Source organism: Podarcis gaigeae (genome assembly GCF_964106915.1).
Source record: "Podarcis gaigeae genome assembly, chromosome: Z".
Lineage (NCBI taxonomy): Eukaryota > Metazoa > Chordata > Lepidosauria > Squamata > Lacertidae > Podarcis > Podarcis gaigeae.
The window spans coordinates 47200508-47213523 of record NC_139691.1 but is presented as its reverse complement, the minus strand read 5'-3'; the positions used below and the strand labels follow the sequence as shown (position 1 = coordinate 47213523).

Genomic DNA, 13016 nt, shown 5'->3' with positions numbered 1-13016 from the left:
AGAGGATGAGAAGTCTTTCCCTCCCTCTCAGTGACCGTAGAACTTGAGGCCGCTCAGGAACCTGAATGTTGGAATGTTCAGAAGAGACGAAAGGAAAAACTCTTCACAGCATATAGTTCAGCATGTAGTTTTGCTCTCCTGCAATGCAGCGATGGCCACTCAATTGGACAGCTTTGAGAGAGGATTAGACAAATCCCAGAGGATCTGGCTGTGTTCTTTGCCCTTGGTCAGAGGCACTGTGCCTCTGAATACCTGGGAATTGCAGGTGGGGAGAGTGCTGCCTGTTGTGCTCAGGCCTGGTATATGGGCTTCCAATCGAGACCCCCAGCTGGCCGCTGACCCCAGTCAGGGTGCTGGACTTTGGCCCAAACTAGCAGCCAGGCCCTCATTATGTTCTCATGGCTGGGGCAAGATTCAAAGCAGGGATTTCCCCCAGCTTGTAGCTCGGTCTCTTTAGCCGCCCCAGCCTTGCAAGAGCCAGGATGCCTTCCAAGCACTAATTCAAGACCTCCTCCACTCGGCGGATGTCCTGGAAGGCTTTGGTGACGCAGCGCCCTTGCAACGGTTGTTAAAATACCGACAGAAAATGTAGGCAAGAGGCAATTAACGCTGACGAGGTATGCAGCTGGTTGAGAGGATATTTTGCAGCAAGAGAGAGTGTGATTATAAATAGACATCTACCCCCCTCCCCAGGTCGGGAGCCAGGGGGCTTCTCCCTCCTCCATCCAGAGAGACGAGGCCTGGCCTCGGTTCCCTGTGTGGCATTGCTCTTTTGGGGAGCCCAGGCCAAGCGCTGAGTGCTTCTGCCGCCGCAGAGGGAACGCTGCCCTCTGGCCCCTTCCCCCTGTCTCAGCTGCGGAGGCTGCCGTTTCCTGGGGCCTTTTTGTATTCAGAGGACAAGCTGCATGGAAGGGGCCTTGGCGCCCAGCCCAGCATTCCTCTGCCAGCCCCAGGCCCTTTGTGGGCCTGCTTCCTAGGCTCTGCGTTGCCGTCGCCGCCCCCCCACCCCCACCACCGCCCCTGCCGCTTGTGTTCCCTCCAGCAAAAAGGCTTCTTTGTGCCACTGGGCATTGGCACGGAGCGGGGCCCAGCTGGGCAGGAAGCGAGGGCTGCTCCCGGTGGGATGCACAGGGTTAAGTGGAGTGGGGCTTTAACCCCCAAGCCGCCAGCCTGCAGCCTCCAAGAGCCCTGCCTGCAGGAGGGAGGCCGCTGCCAACACCCCCTCCTCCCCTTACTGCTTATTGTGGCGGGCAGGCGGGGCAGGACGGAGCCACACTTGGCCCTGCCTGAGCATCCCGCCAGAGGCTGCTGGCGATGGGTTAGTGAACACTGGAGGGGGGGGGCTTAAGCTAATGCCCCAGGGTGCCCCACACTCTGCAGCCAGGCCAGCATCTAAGAAGAAAGTGGCACCGTTTCTTCCCATTTCTGGAGCCCAGCAACAGAAAGAGGGGCTGTTGGGTGTGTCTTGTGGCTTCTTGTGTTTCCCAGAAATAGTTCAGGAGAGGCCAAAGGTCCGCAGGGCAGCACCAACTGTTCTCTCCCTTTAGAGCTAGCTTCCCGCAGAGGCTGATGGCTGCCACATTGTTTGTGGGCAGGAAAACAGGGTGGCGTATTGTTTGTGCGTTTGTATGTGTACATATATCATTTTTATTAAGTCTCCAGCAATATTTGTCACCATAATACATTTTTTAAAAAACATGCAAGTTCCTTCTTGACTTCCCACCACCCTTCCTTTCCTGACGTTTGGTTTATACTCCTTTTTATAAGCTGTTTCGTAACACATGTATTTTCATTATCTAAACCCCGCTACCATTCAATCTTTCATTCATCTGCTGCTCGTATGCCAAATCCCGCCCACAACTTCATAGATTGCTGATATTTTGGTAGGTGATCCCTCAGGGGTTTCTGTTCCACCGTAAACACTCTTGTCATGACATCCTCTTAATTCAGCAGTCAATTCTGCCGTTTCAGCACTTGTGGCAGGGTGGCATCCTAAGGGGTTCCTCAGCCTAGGCAGGAGAGAGAGAGAGAAGGTTGATGTTGATGCTCAAGCCTTTTCTGCTCACCTCTGTGTCTCCCACCTGCAGGCCTCTTCCAGAGGGCCATCATCCAGAGCGGCTCTGCCCTCTCCAGTTGGGCTGTCAACTACCAGCCAGTGAAGTACACCAGCCTGCTGGCTGACAAGGTTGGCTGCAACGTGCTGGACACGGTGGACATGGTGGACTGCCTGCGGCAGAAGAGCGCCAAGGAGCTGGTGGAGCAGGACATCCAGCCGGCACGCTACCACGTGGCCTTTGGGCCCGTCATTGATGGGGACGTCATCCCTGACGACCCGGAGATCCTGATGGAACAGGGCGAGTTCCTCAACTACGACATCATGCTGGGCGTCAACCAAGGCGAGGGGCTCAAGTTCGTGGAGGGCGTGGTGGACCCAGAGGACGGTGTCTCGGGCAGCGACTTCGACTACTCCGTCTCCAACTTTGTGGACAACCTGTACGGCTACCCTGAGGGAAAGGACACGCTCCGTGAGACCATCAAGTTCATGTACACGGACTGGGCTGACCGGGACAACCCCGAGACGCGCCGCAAGACGCTGGTGGCCCTGTTCACCGACCACCAGTGGGTGGAGCCCTCAGTGGTGACCGCTGACCTGCATGCCCGCTATGGCTCCCCCACGTACTTTTACGCCTTTTACCACCACTGTCAGAGCCTCATGAAGCCGCCCTGGTCCGACGCCGCCCACGGGGACGAGGTGCCTTACGTCTTCGGGATCCCCATGATCGGGCCCACTGACCTCTTCCCCTGCAACTTCTCCAAGAACGATGTCATGCTGAGTGCTGTGGTCATGACCTACTGGACAAACTTTGCCAAGACCGGGTAGGTTTCCACCACCACCCCTTCCCAACCCAGGGGCCAAGTGGGTGGGGGGTACCCTAGTGGACGAACCTCAATCAAAAAAAGAGGTGAGGGGGGTGCTGGACAGGGATATGCAATGGTTGCAGGGGCTGTGTTACTTGCAAGCTGTAGACACCTCCTGCCATGCTGCCTACCTGTGCAAAGTTGTGCATTAAACAGGTTGGTTGATTTTGGTGATGGAGCAGGAGGTTGAGACAAAGGCTGCGGCTCATTAGGCTGTGTAGGCATGAGGGTCCTAGGTTTGATCCCTACCTCCTTCAGTTAAAAGGGTTTGAAGTCAAAAAGGACCACTTCCCACTGGAGTGGGCAGTACAGAATAAAAAAGATCAACCATCAGGCTAAGCAAAAGGTGGTTCCTCAAGAAAAGCCTCGTCTCCATCTGCCAGACCAGGGGTGGGGAATCTTGGTCCCAGATGAGGCTCTTCAGGGCTCTCCATCTGGCCCCTGGCTCTCTCTCTCCAGGCCACACCCCGCTATGGCCCTCCCTCTCATCCCTAGTGCTTCTGATTGGCTGGAACGTGTCCTTGAACTCCGGTAACATCTCAAGCATGTTTAGATGGAGGGTGGGGAAGTGAATGCACAGCTTACTGGACAGAGGTTTGAACTACACATGTTGCTCCACCCACTTCACCTCTGGCCCACCCATGAGTGGCATGTTTTCCTCAGAAGCTTGCCTAGACAGGAACATGGCCTGAAAAAGTTTCCCTATCCCTGCTCTAGACTGAGCTCAGATTTACAGAACCAGAATTTCAGGGCCCGCCATTTAAATCAACCGCCTATGTTTTAATACCTCGTGGCTTCTGCTTTGGTGTTAACTACCCCGGACAGGCCACTTGTCTTTCTAAGGCCTCTGAAGCTGGCATAGTGGTTCTTTCTCCCTCGAGGGCCCAGCTGGCGTAGTGTTGGACTAGGATCTGGGAAGGCAGGGTTTGAATCTCCACTCAGCCGTGAAGCTCACTGGGTACCACCTTGGGCATCTTTTACCTTAACCTACCTCACAGGGTTGTTGTGAGGATGAGGTGCGGAGGAGAAGGAGCGCCATGTATGCTGCCTTGAGGTTCCAAGGAGGAAAAAGTGGCATATAAATGTGATAAATAAATAAAAATCTCACAGTCTTTTAAAATGTATCTGTGGGAGGGTGTGTGTGTTATTGTTTTGGTTTAATTATTTACTTGTGTTTTAGCTTGTATTTTATTCTGTGAACCACCCTGGGATCCATTTATGAAGGGCGGTAGATAAATTTAATCTAATAATAATAATAATAATGTTGTCCAACGTCACGTTGCTGACTTTGTGTTCCCTCTTTCTATCACACTTCCAGGGACCCCAACAAACCGGTGCCTCAGGACACCAAGTTCATCCACACCAAGGCCAATCGCTTTGAGGAGGTGGCGTGGTCCAAGTACAACCCCCGCGACCAGCTCTACCTGCACATCGGCCTCAAGCCGCGTGTGCGAGATCACTACCGCGCCACCAAGGTTGCCTTCTGGAAGCACCTGGTGCCGCACCTCTACAACCTGCATGATATGTTCCACTACACCTCTACCACCACCAAGGTGCCGCCACCCGACACTACCCAGAACTCCCACATCACCCGCCGGCCCAATGGCAAGGCCTGGAGCACCAAGCGCCCAGCCATCTCCACCGCCTACACCAGCGAGGGCTCACAGGAGAAGTGGAACCCGGAGCAGGACGGGGCGGGGACCCTGCTGGTGGAGAACCCCCGGGACTACTCCACCGAGCTGAGCGTCACCATTGCCGTGGGTGCCTCGCTGCTCTTCCTCAACGTCCTGGCCTTCGCCGCCCTCTACTACCGCAAGGACAAGCGCCGGCAGGACACGCACCGTCAGCCCAGCCCGCAGCGGGCCGCCAGCGCCGCCAACGACATCGGTCACACCCCAGAGGAGGAGATGCCATCGCTGCAGGCGAACCAGGCGCACCATGGCGACTGCGAGGCCCCCCACGACGCCCTGCGCCTTGCCGCCTTGCCCGACTACACGCTCACCCTTCGCCGCTCGCCGGATGACATCCCGCTCATGACGCCCAACACCATCACGATGATCCCCAACTCCCTGGTGGGGCTGCAAACCCTGCACCCCTACAACACCTTCGCCGCCAGCTTCAGCAGTACTGGGCTCCCGCACTCACACTCCACCACCCGGGTATAGCCTGCCCCAAGCACCCGTGCACTCCCCGTGCGCCCTCACCGGACCTGGCACTGCTGGGGGGAGGGGGAGTGGCGGCAAGGTGTGGCGAGCGTCCCTGGACTACTCGCCCTTTGGGGATTTCGTTTGTATCAAGTGCTTTGACTCTCCTGGAGGCCCGGCAAGGGTCTTGGCCGAGCAGAAGGGGGCCAAAAACTGCAACCAGAGCCGCCTCGCTCCCTGCTCCCGAGTCCAGACACTGTGCAGGAGGGGATCGGGGAGCCCTCTGAGCCTGCTGGAGGCCCCTCCTGGCACCTCCCCAGAGCCACAGGGCACTGCCTGGGGAACCCCAACTGTGGGCCTCGGGGTGGCTCCTGCCTGCCGTTCCCTCCTTACCACTAGAGATTTACCAGTCAGTGCCATGGGAAAACAACTCTCGTGGGCTGAGTTGCCATGCCAAGACAGCGGCTTGGGACCGCATGCCAGGGAGCTCTGGGCAGGTGCAGTCAGGTGCCCAAAGCCCCAGTGCTGTGTCCTGGATATGTAGCCTGCGCTTGGTGCTGGGCCCAAACAGATGCTGTCCAGGTGGCTCTCCTTTTCCCCCCGCCCCGTCCCCCGCAACCCTCACGCCTCTCCTTCGTGTCGTGGAGAAAACTTTTTTCCTGTCCGTCTGTTTCTTTCCAAGAGACGTTTTTTAAGCAGATCTTTAGTTCTTTAAAACACTAACGGAAGACGCTGTGTTTTGTCCTTTGTAAAAATTTTAAACTTAAGTGTTCTTGATATAAAAAAAAGCCAATTAGACACACACACACACACATACACACCACAAATACACAAACACAGAAAGAGAGAGAGACCCCTCCCCATACACTGGGAAACACAGACATGCACCCGCTAACCCAATCTGTGCTGCAGCCCCCCTCTGCCCACCCCCGTGGCCCTGCCAGCATTGACCTGTGCCAAACCGAGAAACCAGCCAGACTTCCCTTGGGGCAGCAGTGGCCCCCAGCAGGCCACCAGGTCCTTTTGTACTTTTGATATGCCCTTCCACAGCCATTCATTCCTGTATGTGACAACCAACCAACCTGTGGCCTGGAGGCACCCAAGGGATGACCTAGTTCCTTCTGCCTCCTGCCTCTCCTCCATGCTGCTGCCCCCCCCCCCAATTGCATTGGCCAGCCTGCCCCGTTCCCCCCCCCCCACACCTGCTGTGCCAAACCTCCCGTAGTTTTCAAACCCCTTTTGGAGCTTGGCCAAGCCCACCCTCCCATCCCCCTCAACCGCTCCCTGCTCCATGCCAGCCGGACACACCTATCCTGGCCTCCCCAGCGCGTTGCCCTCTTGGGTGGATCAGGCCAATGGACCTCAGTGGCATTAGGTGGGGCAGGAGAAGGAGGAGGCCAAGGGAAGGCTGGGCACAGAGAGGAGCAACTGGGAGGGTTGGGCAGGGGGGAGGGTATACAGCTGCAGGGCAGTGCAGTGTAAATGCAGTGTGCCCAGGGAGATGGCAGGGGTGCTGCATTCACGCACAATTGGCTTTCCTCGCCCACTGCAAAACCCAGGTGCTCAAGGTCATGGGGGAAGGCACAGAGGGCTGCATTTGGTGGGTGGGGGTTGCTTCTGGCAGAGCTGGCAGAAACTCAGCCGCCGGCCGATCCGGGGGACTGGGGTGCAGACAGCCCAAATATGGTTGGACCAGGGCTTGGTGGGGTGGGGTCTTGGAGGTCTGGGGGGGAATGGGGGTCCTGTGGTGGAGGCGGCACAGCCCTGCCGTTGGGCAGCAGGAGCTGGGCCCAGCTTGTGGCAATGGGGTGGGGCGGGGGCTGCGCAGGATTAAGGGAGAGGCAGGAGCACCGCCCAAGGGTCAGATGGACACCGAGGCTGGGGAGGCTGCAGGCGTCACCCACATGGGGACTGAGCCGGGATGGTTTGGTGCCGCTTGTTTGCCCTCCCCCGCCCCTTGGAAGCTGCAAACTCAACTTCGGGGGGCAGGGTGCAGAGGGCATTTAAGAGGGCTCTAGACCTGACCTGCCCCCCTGTCCCGCTTCAGAGGGTACCTTTCAGAGCCAGCAGCGGAAGGTGGCTTGCAGGCGAGCGGTTCTGGCTGAGAATGTATTTACGTGGCCCTGTCAATCACCTGCGCAGAGGAAAAGAAATCCAAATAAAGCGGAAGGGGTATTTTTAGCTGTCTGCTGTCCTGTCTGCTTCTTGGGGCGGGTGTGGGGGTTGGCACAGCAGTGGGGGAGGGGGACCGTGGCTCCCCATGCTCTTTGTTGTAGTTAGAGGGTGGGGGAGCAGTGCAGCAGGGTCCATCTGGGCCCCCAGAGAACAACTCCTGCTCCCCAGAATTGCCCCGCATCTTTGTCAGGGGGTCAGAAGACCACTTTGACTTAACAGAGAACAGAGAAAGCCACCTGAGGCTGAATTGGTCCACCTAGTGAGCATCGCCTGCCCTGCCTTGCAGAGGCTGTTCAGGGTTCCACCTACAGGGCATCTATGCTTGGAGTTTTCATTGGGAATTGAACCCCTGTGACTTCCTGCACACAGATGCTGTGCCACTGAGCAATATGCTCTAAAAACAGCCTAAATGAGGAGGACCACCACCGCCCAGCGAGAGGATGACAACAAAGCCCAGAAATAGGAAGCACCTTTTAAAAAGTTTTTTATAAAATATATAAAAGTACATGAATAATGAGGATACCTTGCGCCCTGTGGTTGCCTAGCAACCACCCCATCACACACACAGAGAGAGACCCAATATCCCATCAAGCACAAAAATGACCAGAGATTGCTCCTTGCCTAGAAGCACACAGAGAAGTGAGAGACGCTCCACTTTGTTGCATGGATGGGAGAAAGAGACATTTCAGTTTTCAAGGCCCTGACCCAAACGTTTCCACGTACTCCAGGGGTAACCCCACATTATTGCTCCTTCCACCCATATTTTACCCCTTCAAGCCTAGGGCAAAGCTTCACCTGTTGACTTTCTGCCTGCCCCACAGCTACTGCACTTTAGTAAAGCAGCGCTCCCCACTGCTGTTGTGTTTTCTTGCAAGAGATCCATCTACACCAAAACATCCCTGAGAGCAAACGTGGTGATTCTGCATGTATCTGGGCATGTACAGTTGGTCCTGTCTAGGAGCAGGGGGGCAGAAGCATTGCATCCCTCCCTCCCTCTGTTCTTGCATCAGCCCAAGCGAAAGGGGCTCCCAGGTCCCTCAGCACATGCACGCACAGATGCTCTTTCCCTGATCTCCTTTCGTGCCCAGCCAAGGAGCTCCCGGTTTCATTTCTTTTTAATGCAATTTCTAATGGCGTTTCCATGGCAACCAGGAATTGAGGGCTGAGTCCTCTCCCAGCGAGCACATGGTCTGTTGCACCGGGCGAATGGTGTGGGGTGGGGGAAGAGCAGGGAGCCGGGTGCACACTCTGCACATGCATGGACTGGCCTATGTGCATTGGGGAAGGGGGAGCCCCAGAGGGCGGAAGGAGTGGCCCCTGATTCTCAAGAGCAAGGGGGCCAGGATAGGGAAAGGATTGCAGGCAGGCAGTTTTGGGGGCAGCCCAGGCCCCAGGATCTGCCAACTACCCACTGCTACAAGGGCACTTCCTGGGACAGGAAGCTGCCTTCATTCCAAGCCCATAGGCCCCTCTAGTTCAGTGTTTCCTGCACTGACTGGCAGCAGCCTTTCAGGGTTTGAGACAGGAGTCTCTCTAATTCAAATAGGTTAAATTGGATATATTGAATAGTACAGGCAGAATATGCAGCATTTAAGGGTAAATATGGAAACCACAGAAGGGGAGGGTGATAAGTCAACAAATAAAGCAATTTACGGTTTATGTCAAAATATGTAAATATATTTTTGTGAAAAATTAATAAGATTTTTTTAAAAAATGACATGGGAGTCTCTCCAGGCCTGCCTGGAGATGCTATTAAAAATCAAACCTGGGACCTTCTGCATGCAAAGCAAAAGCTCTACTGCTGAGCTGCAGGTCTTAACCAACACCATAGGAGCCATGTCCTAGGGGCCAAGGTCCTTTTGGTCCCTACAATAAAATATTTGAGGGGACTGCCCCCTCCCAGGTTGAGGGGCACTGCCATTCATATGGCATGCATGTGCTGCATCTTGTGATTGCTTATGTGGAGCAGGCCTTACCTGCCCCACCCTAATATTTTATTCAAGTAGGCACCCCTGCCCCACACATCCCCTTGCACCAGTTTGAAGAGATCAACTGAATGTGCATTGAAGGAAGCCCTGCTCCCAGTTACCACCTTCTTCTTTCTTCTTCTTTGGCGATCACTCGTAGCCGAGTAAGATTGTCTTCCATAAACACGGTTTTAACAATGAGTCCGTAAGTGACTGTGGAGGCCAATTCTGGACCCCCACGTCCTTCTGCAGTGGGGACATTGGTTCCCGGGCAGAAGTTGATCACAGTGTGAATTTGCCAGGCGTGCCTTCCTCTTGGCACGTTTCTCCCTTGTGTCCTGAGTTCGAGTGTCTTCAAAGCCCATGACACCTTTGGTCAAGGCTGTTCTCCAACTGGAGCGCTCGCAGGCCAATGTTTCCCAGTTGTTGGTGTTTATACTACTTTTTTTTAGATTTGCCTTGATACAGTCTTTAAACCTCTTTTGTTGACCACCAGCATTACGCTTTACATTTTTAAGTTTGGAATAGAGTAGTTGCTTTGGAAAACAATCATCAGGCATCTGCACAGCATGACCAGTCCAACGAAGTTGATGTTGAAGAATCATTGCTTCAACACTGGTGATCTTTGCTTCTTCCAGTACACTGATATTAGTTCACCTGTTTTCCCAAACGATGTGTAAAATTTTTTGGAGACACCGTTGATGGAATCTTTGGAGGAGTTGGAGATGGCGTTGATAAGTGGTCCATGTTTCACAAGCATACAGTAAGGTTGGTAGTACAATAGCTTGTAAACAAGCATTTTGGTTTCCCTGCGAATGTCCTGGTCCTCAAACACTCTGCACTTCAATTGGGAGAAAGCCGCAGTTGCAGAGCTCATGCGATGCTGGATTTCAGCATCAATGTTGGCCCTTGCCAGACCACCACAAACAACAAGTGAGCAATAACAAGCTCCCAGCTTCACGGAGCTGGACTCTACACCTGCCAAGGTGACCCACGGGCACCAGACCCCTCACTCCAACATGCACAGATCAAAGCGTCCTAACAGGGAGGCCTACATTGCGCAGGGCACACCAGGCATGGACAGAAGGGGGGAGGGGAGCTTTCTTTGAAATCCAATTGAGAGATGATGCAATTGACTGAAGGAAGCCCTGTTCTCAGTAGCCACCTGTCCCCCCAAATAACAGCTCAGCGAGGACCCTTGTGGTTCTATCCAGGTGCTTATTGCTGACGTTCTCAGCACAGCCACGAGGCAGCAGCCTCAGCAGAGGAGGGGAGAGCAGCACAGGGACTCAGAAAGAAGTGCACTGCCTAATTTAGTCTTTGTGTGCTAGAGGCCCCTGCATACGACTTTGGCCCAAACGGACTGGGCGGGTGGGGTGGGGGGTCTTGCAGCCAAAGCAGGTCAAGTCCAGAAGCAGAAAGGCAGCAAACAAGACAAAAAGGACAAAGCGTCAGCATTGCTCCTGAAGGGTCCAGACCTCCAGAAGCTTCCAACACTCCATCCAGAGACTCATCATCAAATTCTGCCCCCAAAACCCAAACCGAGGCCTGAAGGTTGAGGTTGAGGGCTGGCCCTGGAGCAGCATCCTTGAGAATCCGGTAGGAAGATGGCGAGAATGCAGGAAACAGCCTTATCCTGAACCAGGCCACTGGTCCACCCTGACTGGCAGCAGCTCTCAGGTTTCAGGCAAGGGTTTCTCCCAGACCCACACGAGATGGTAAGGATTGAACCCTGGACCTTCTCCAGGCAAAGAGGACGCTGTGCCACCAAGCATGGACCTCCAGCAGGAATTCACAACAAGCTCAAATGGAAGCTGCTGGCCTTCTGAGCTCTGAAACAAGTTCAAGTTATGGAGCTCTCTGTGTTGTCTCCAGGACTGGCTAAGCTTTCACCGAAGCTCTGGAGTCCTCCAGTGCAGAAGAGAGGGAAGGGGAAGAAGAGCCAGGCCACTGGGTGGATCTGGGTCATTGCCAGTTCCTACGCCAGCTATTGGGGACCTTCTGCATGCAAAGCAGCTGCTCTGCCATTGAGTTCTGGCGCTTCTCTTTAGATCCTACAACCACCAGCTCTGAGAATTGTTCAGTCGCTTTGGAGGGCAGGAGGAGTGAACAATATTGAGATGCTTCCCGCTTCCCTGGCTTGATATTCTGTATCCTCTAACTGTACTCCTCTTGGAGGTTTGTGTGTGTTCGTCTATTTTTCTCGCAAGGCGTTCCAGTCCCTGGTGTGTACTCAATTTGTACCTAATAATAACAGCCCTTCCAGGTTTCACCCATCTGGCAGCCAATGAAAATAGCCCAGCTTCTTCAACCAGAAATGTGCTAAACAGTCTAATATTAACAAACTGTGAAAGAGCAAAGAATTTTGGAGCTAGATTTTTACAACACTTGCAGAGCTCTCTGCGTATTGTGAAGTTGTCCTTATTTAATGCAAGCTGCCTTGAGAAGCCTGTGCAGTCTTGAAAGGTTGCTTAGAAGTGTGTGGAGGAAATATAAGCACATTTCCCGAACTCCTTTTGTGGGGATGCTACCTATGGAGAAACTTCAGAGAAGTTCTTTGCTTCTGCTCTTCTGTTCCCAATGGGAAGCCAGGCTGTAGTTTTGCAATTGAACCTCTGCTTTGCATGCAGAAGGTTCCTGGTGCAACCCCCAGCATCTCCAGTGTCCCGTCTGAAACTCTAGTAAGCTGCTGCCAACCAGTGTAAGTAACACCACTCTAGATAGACTCATGTTCTGAGTCTATATAAGGCAGCTTCCTGCACTCCAGAATCTTTTTTTTTTTTTTTTTTGTATTTTACAAAAGCAAGCATTATTCTGCCAAATATTCATGCATGTGCAGAGGTGCTGCTGGCTCAGGAAGACCCAAGTTCCTCCAACCCCATTCAGACCCCAAAGCAGTGGTTCTCCAAGGTTGCGGCATGCCACCCTGGTGTGGTAGCAGAGGATAGCGAGTGTAGCAGGAAGAATAAAGGACAAGCAAAGAATCATTTAAACATTTCTGTGTAATATAGAACAGCATAGTATCTATCTATCTATATCTATCTATATCTATCTATCTATATCTATCTATCTATCATCTATCTATCTATCCATATATCTATATATAAATTGCAGAATACGGGTAGAAATATTTTCAAGATGAAAGGAACAGCATCAAGTGAGACTGAGAGCCAGAGCATCAAGGGATAAAATTCTCAAGGCCCGAGCACATTTTTATTCTGAAAGTGTGGCCCAGAGAAAAAAGCTTGAAGACCAGTGCCCTAAAGGCCTGCAACCAATGTGTCGAAGCTAAGCAGGTGTAAATTTGGTCAGTGTCTGGATGGGAGACTGTTTTGCAAGCACACATATGCTGCCTTGCATTCCATGATAGAAGAAAGAAAAGTGGGGGGAAATGGGGGGGGTGATACAATGCTCAGCTTCTGACTTGATGCGCCTTTCATATGACAAGGGAGCTCTTCGAATGTTCTGCCACGACTGCTTCAGCAACCTTCTCCTGTCCCCTCATTCATTCATTCATTCATTATTTTTTTGGCAACTTCTCCATGACTCTTCCGATTTTCTCTGAGGCAGAAGGGCCCAGTGGGTGTCTTATTCTGAGAGTAGACTGTTTCCCACTTTTTAGAGGTGGCCTGTGCATTTTCCCTGACATGGGATCCTCCTCTTGCCATCCCAATGAAATGGAGAATTTCCACGGCAGCAGGTAGGTGTTCCCAGGAGCCTCTGCCACACATGTCAAGGGACTCCCTACATGAGGGGGGTTGGCAGTAGCTAAGCTTTTCCACTGAGCATGGAGAGCCCTACCTCCCATTTG

At 53.4% G+C, this 13016-nt stretch overlaps 1 protein-coding gene across 6 annotated transcripts in view; it reads left to right on the top strand.

The window, feature by feature from the left end:
• The window catches only part of NLGN3 (neuroligin 3), a 64051-nt gene extending 56807 nt beyond the window's left edge, over nucleotides 1-7244 (top strand). For all 6 annotated transcript variants that reach the window (XM_083721027.1, XM_083721025.1, XM_083721024.1 and 3 more), the window contains 2 exons: nucleotides 2088-2877; nucleotides 4238-7244. In XM_083721027.1, coding sequence (XP_083577153.1) covers nucleotides 2088-2877; nucleotides 4238-5084 — 1637 coding nt within the window. In that variant the 3' untranslated portion in view covers nucleotides 5085-7244. The remainder of the gene's footprint in view (nucleotides 1-2087; nucleotides 2878-4237) is intronic.
• Nucleotides 7245-13016: the final 5772 nt, after the last annotated feature.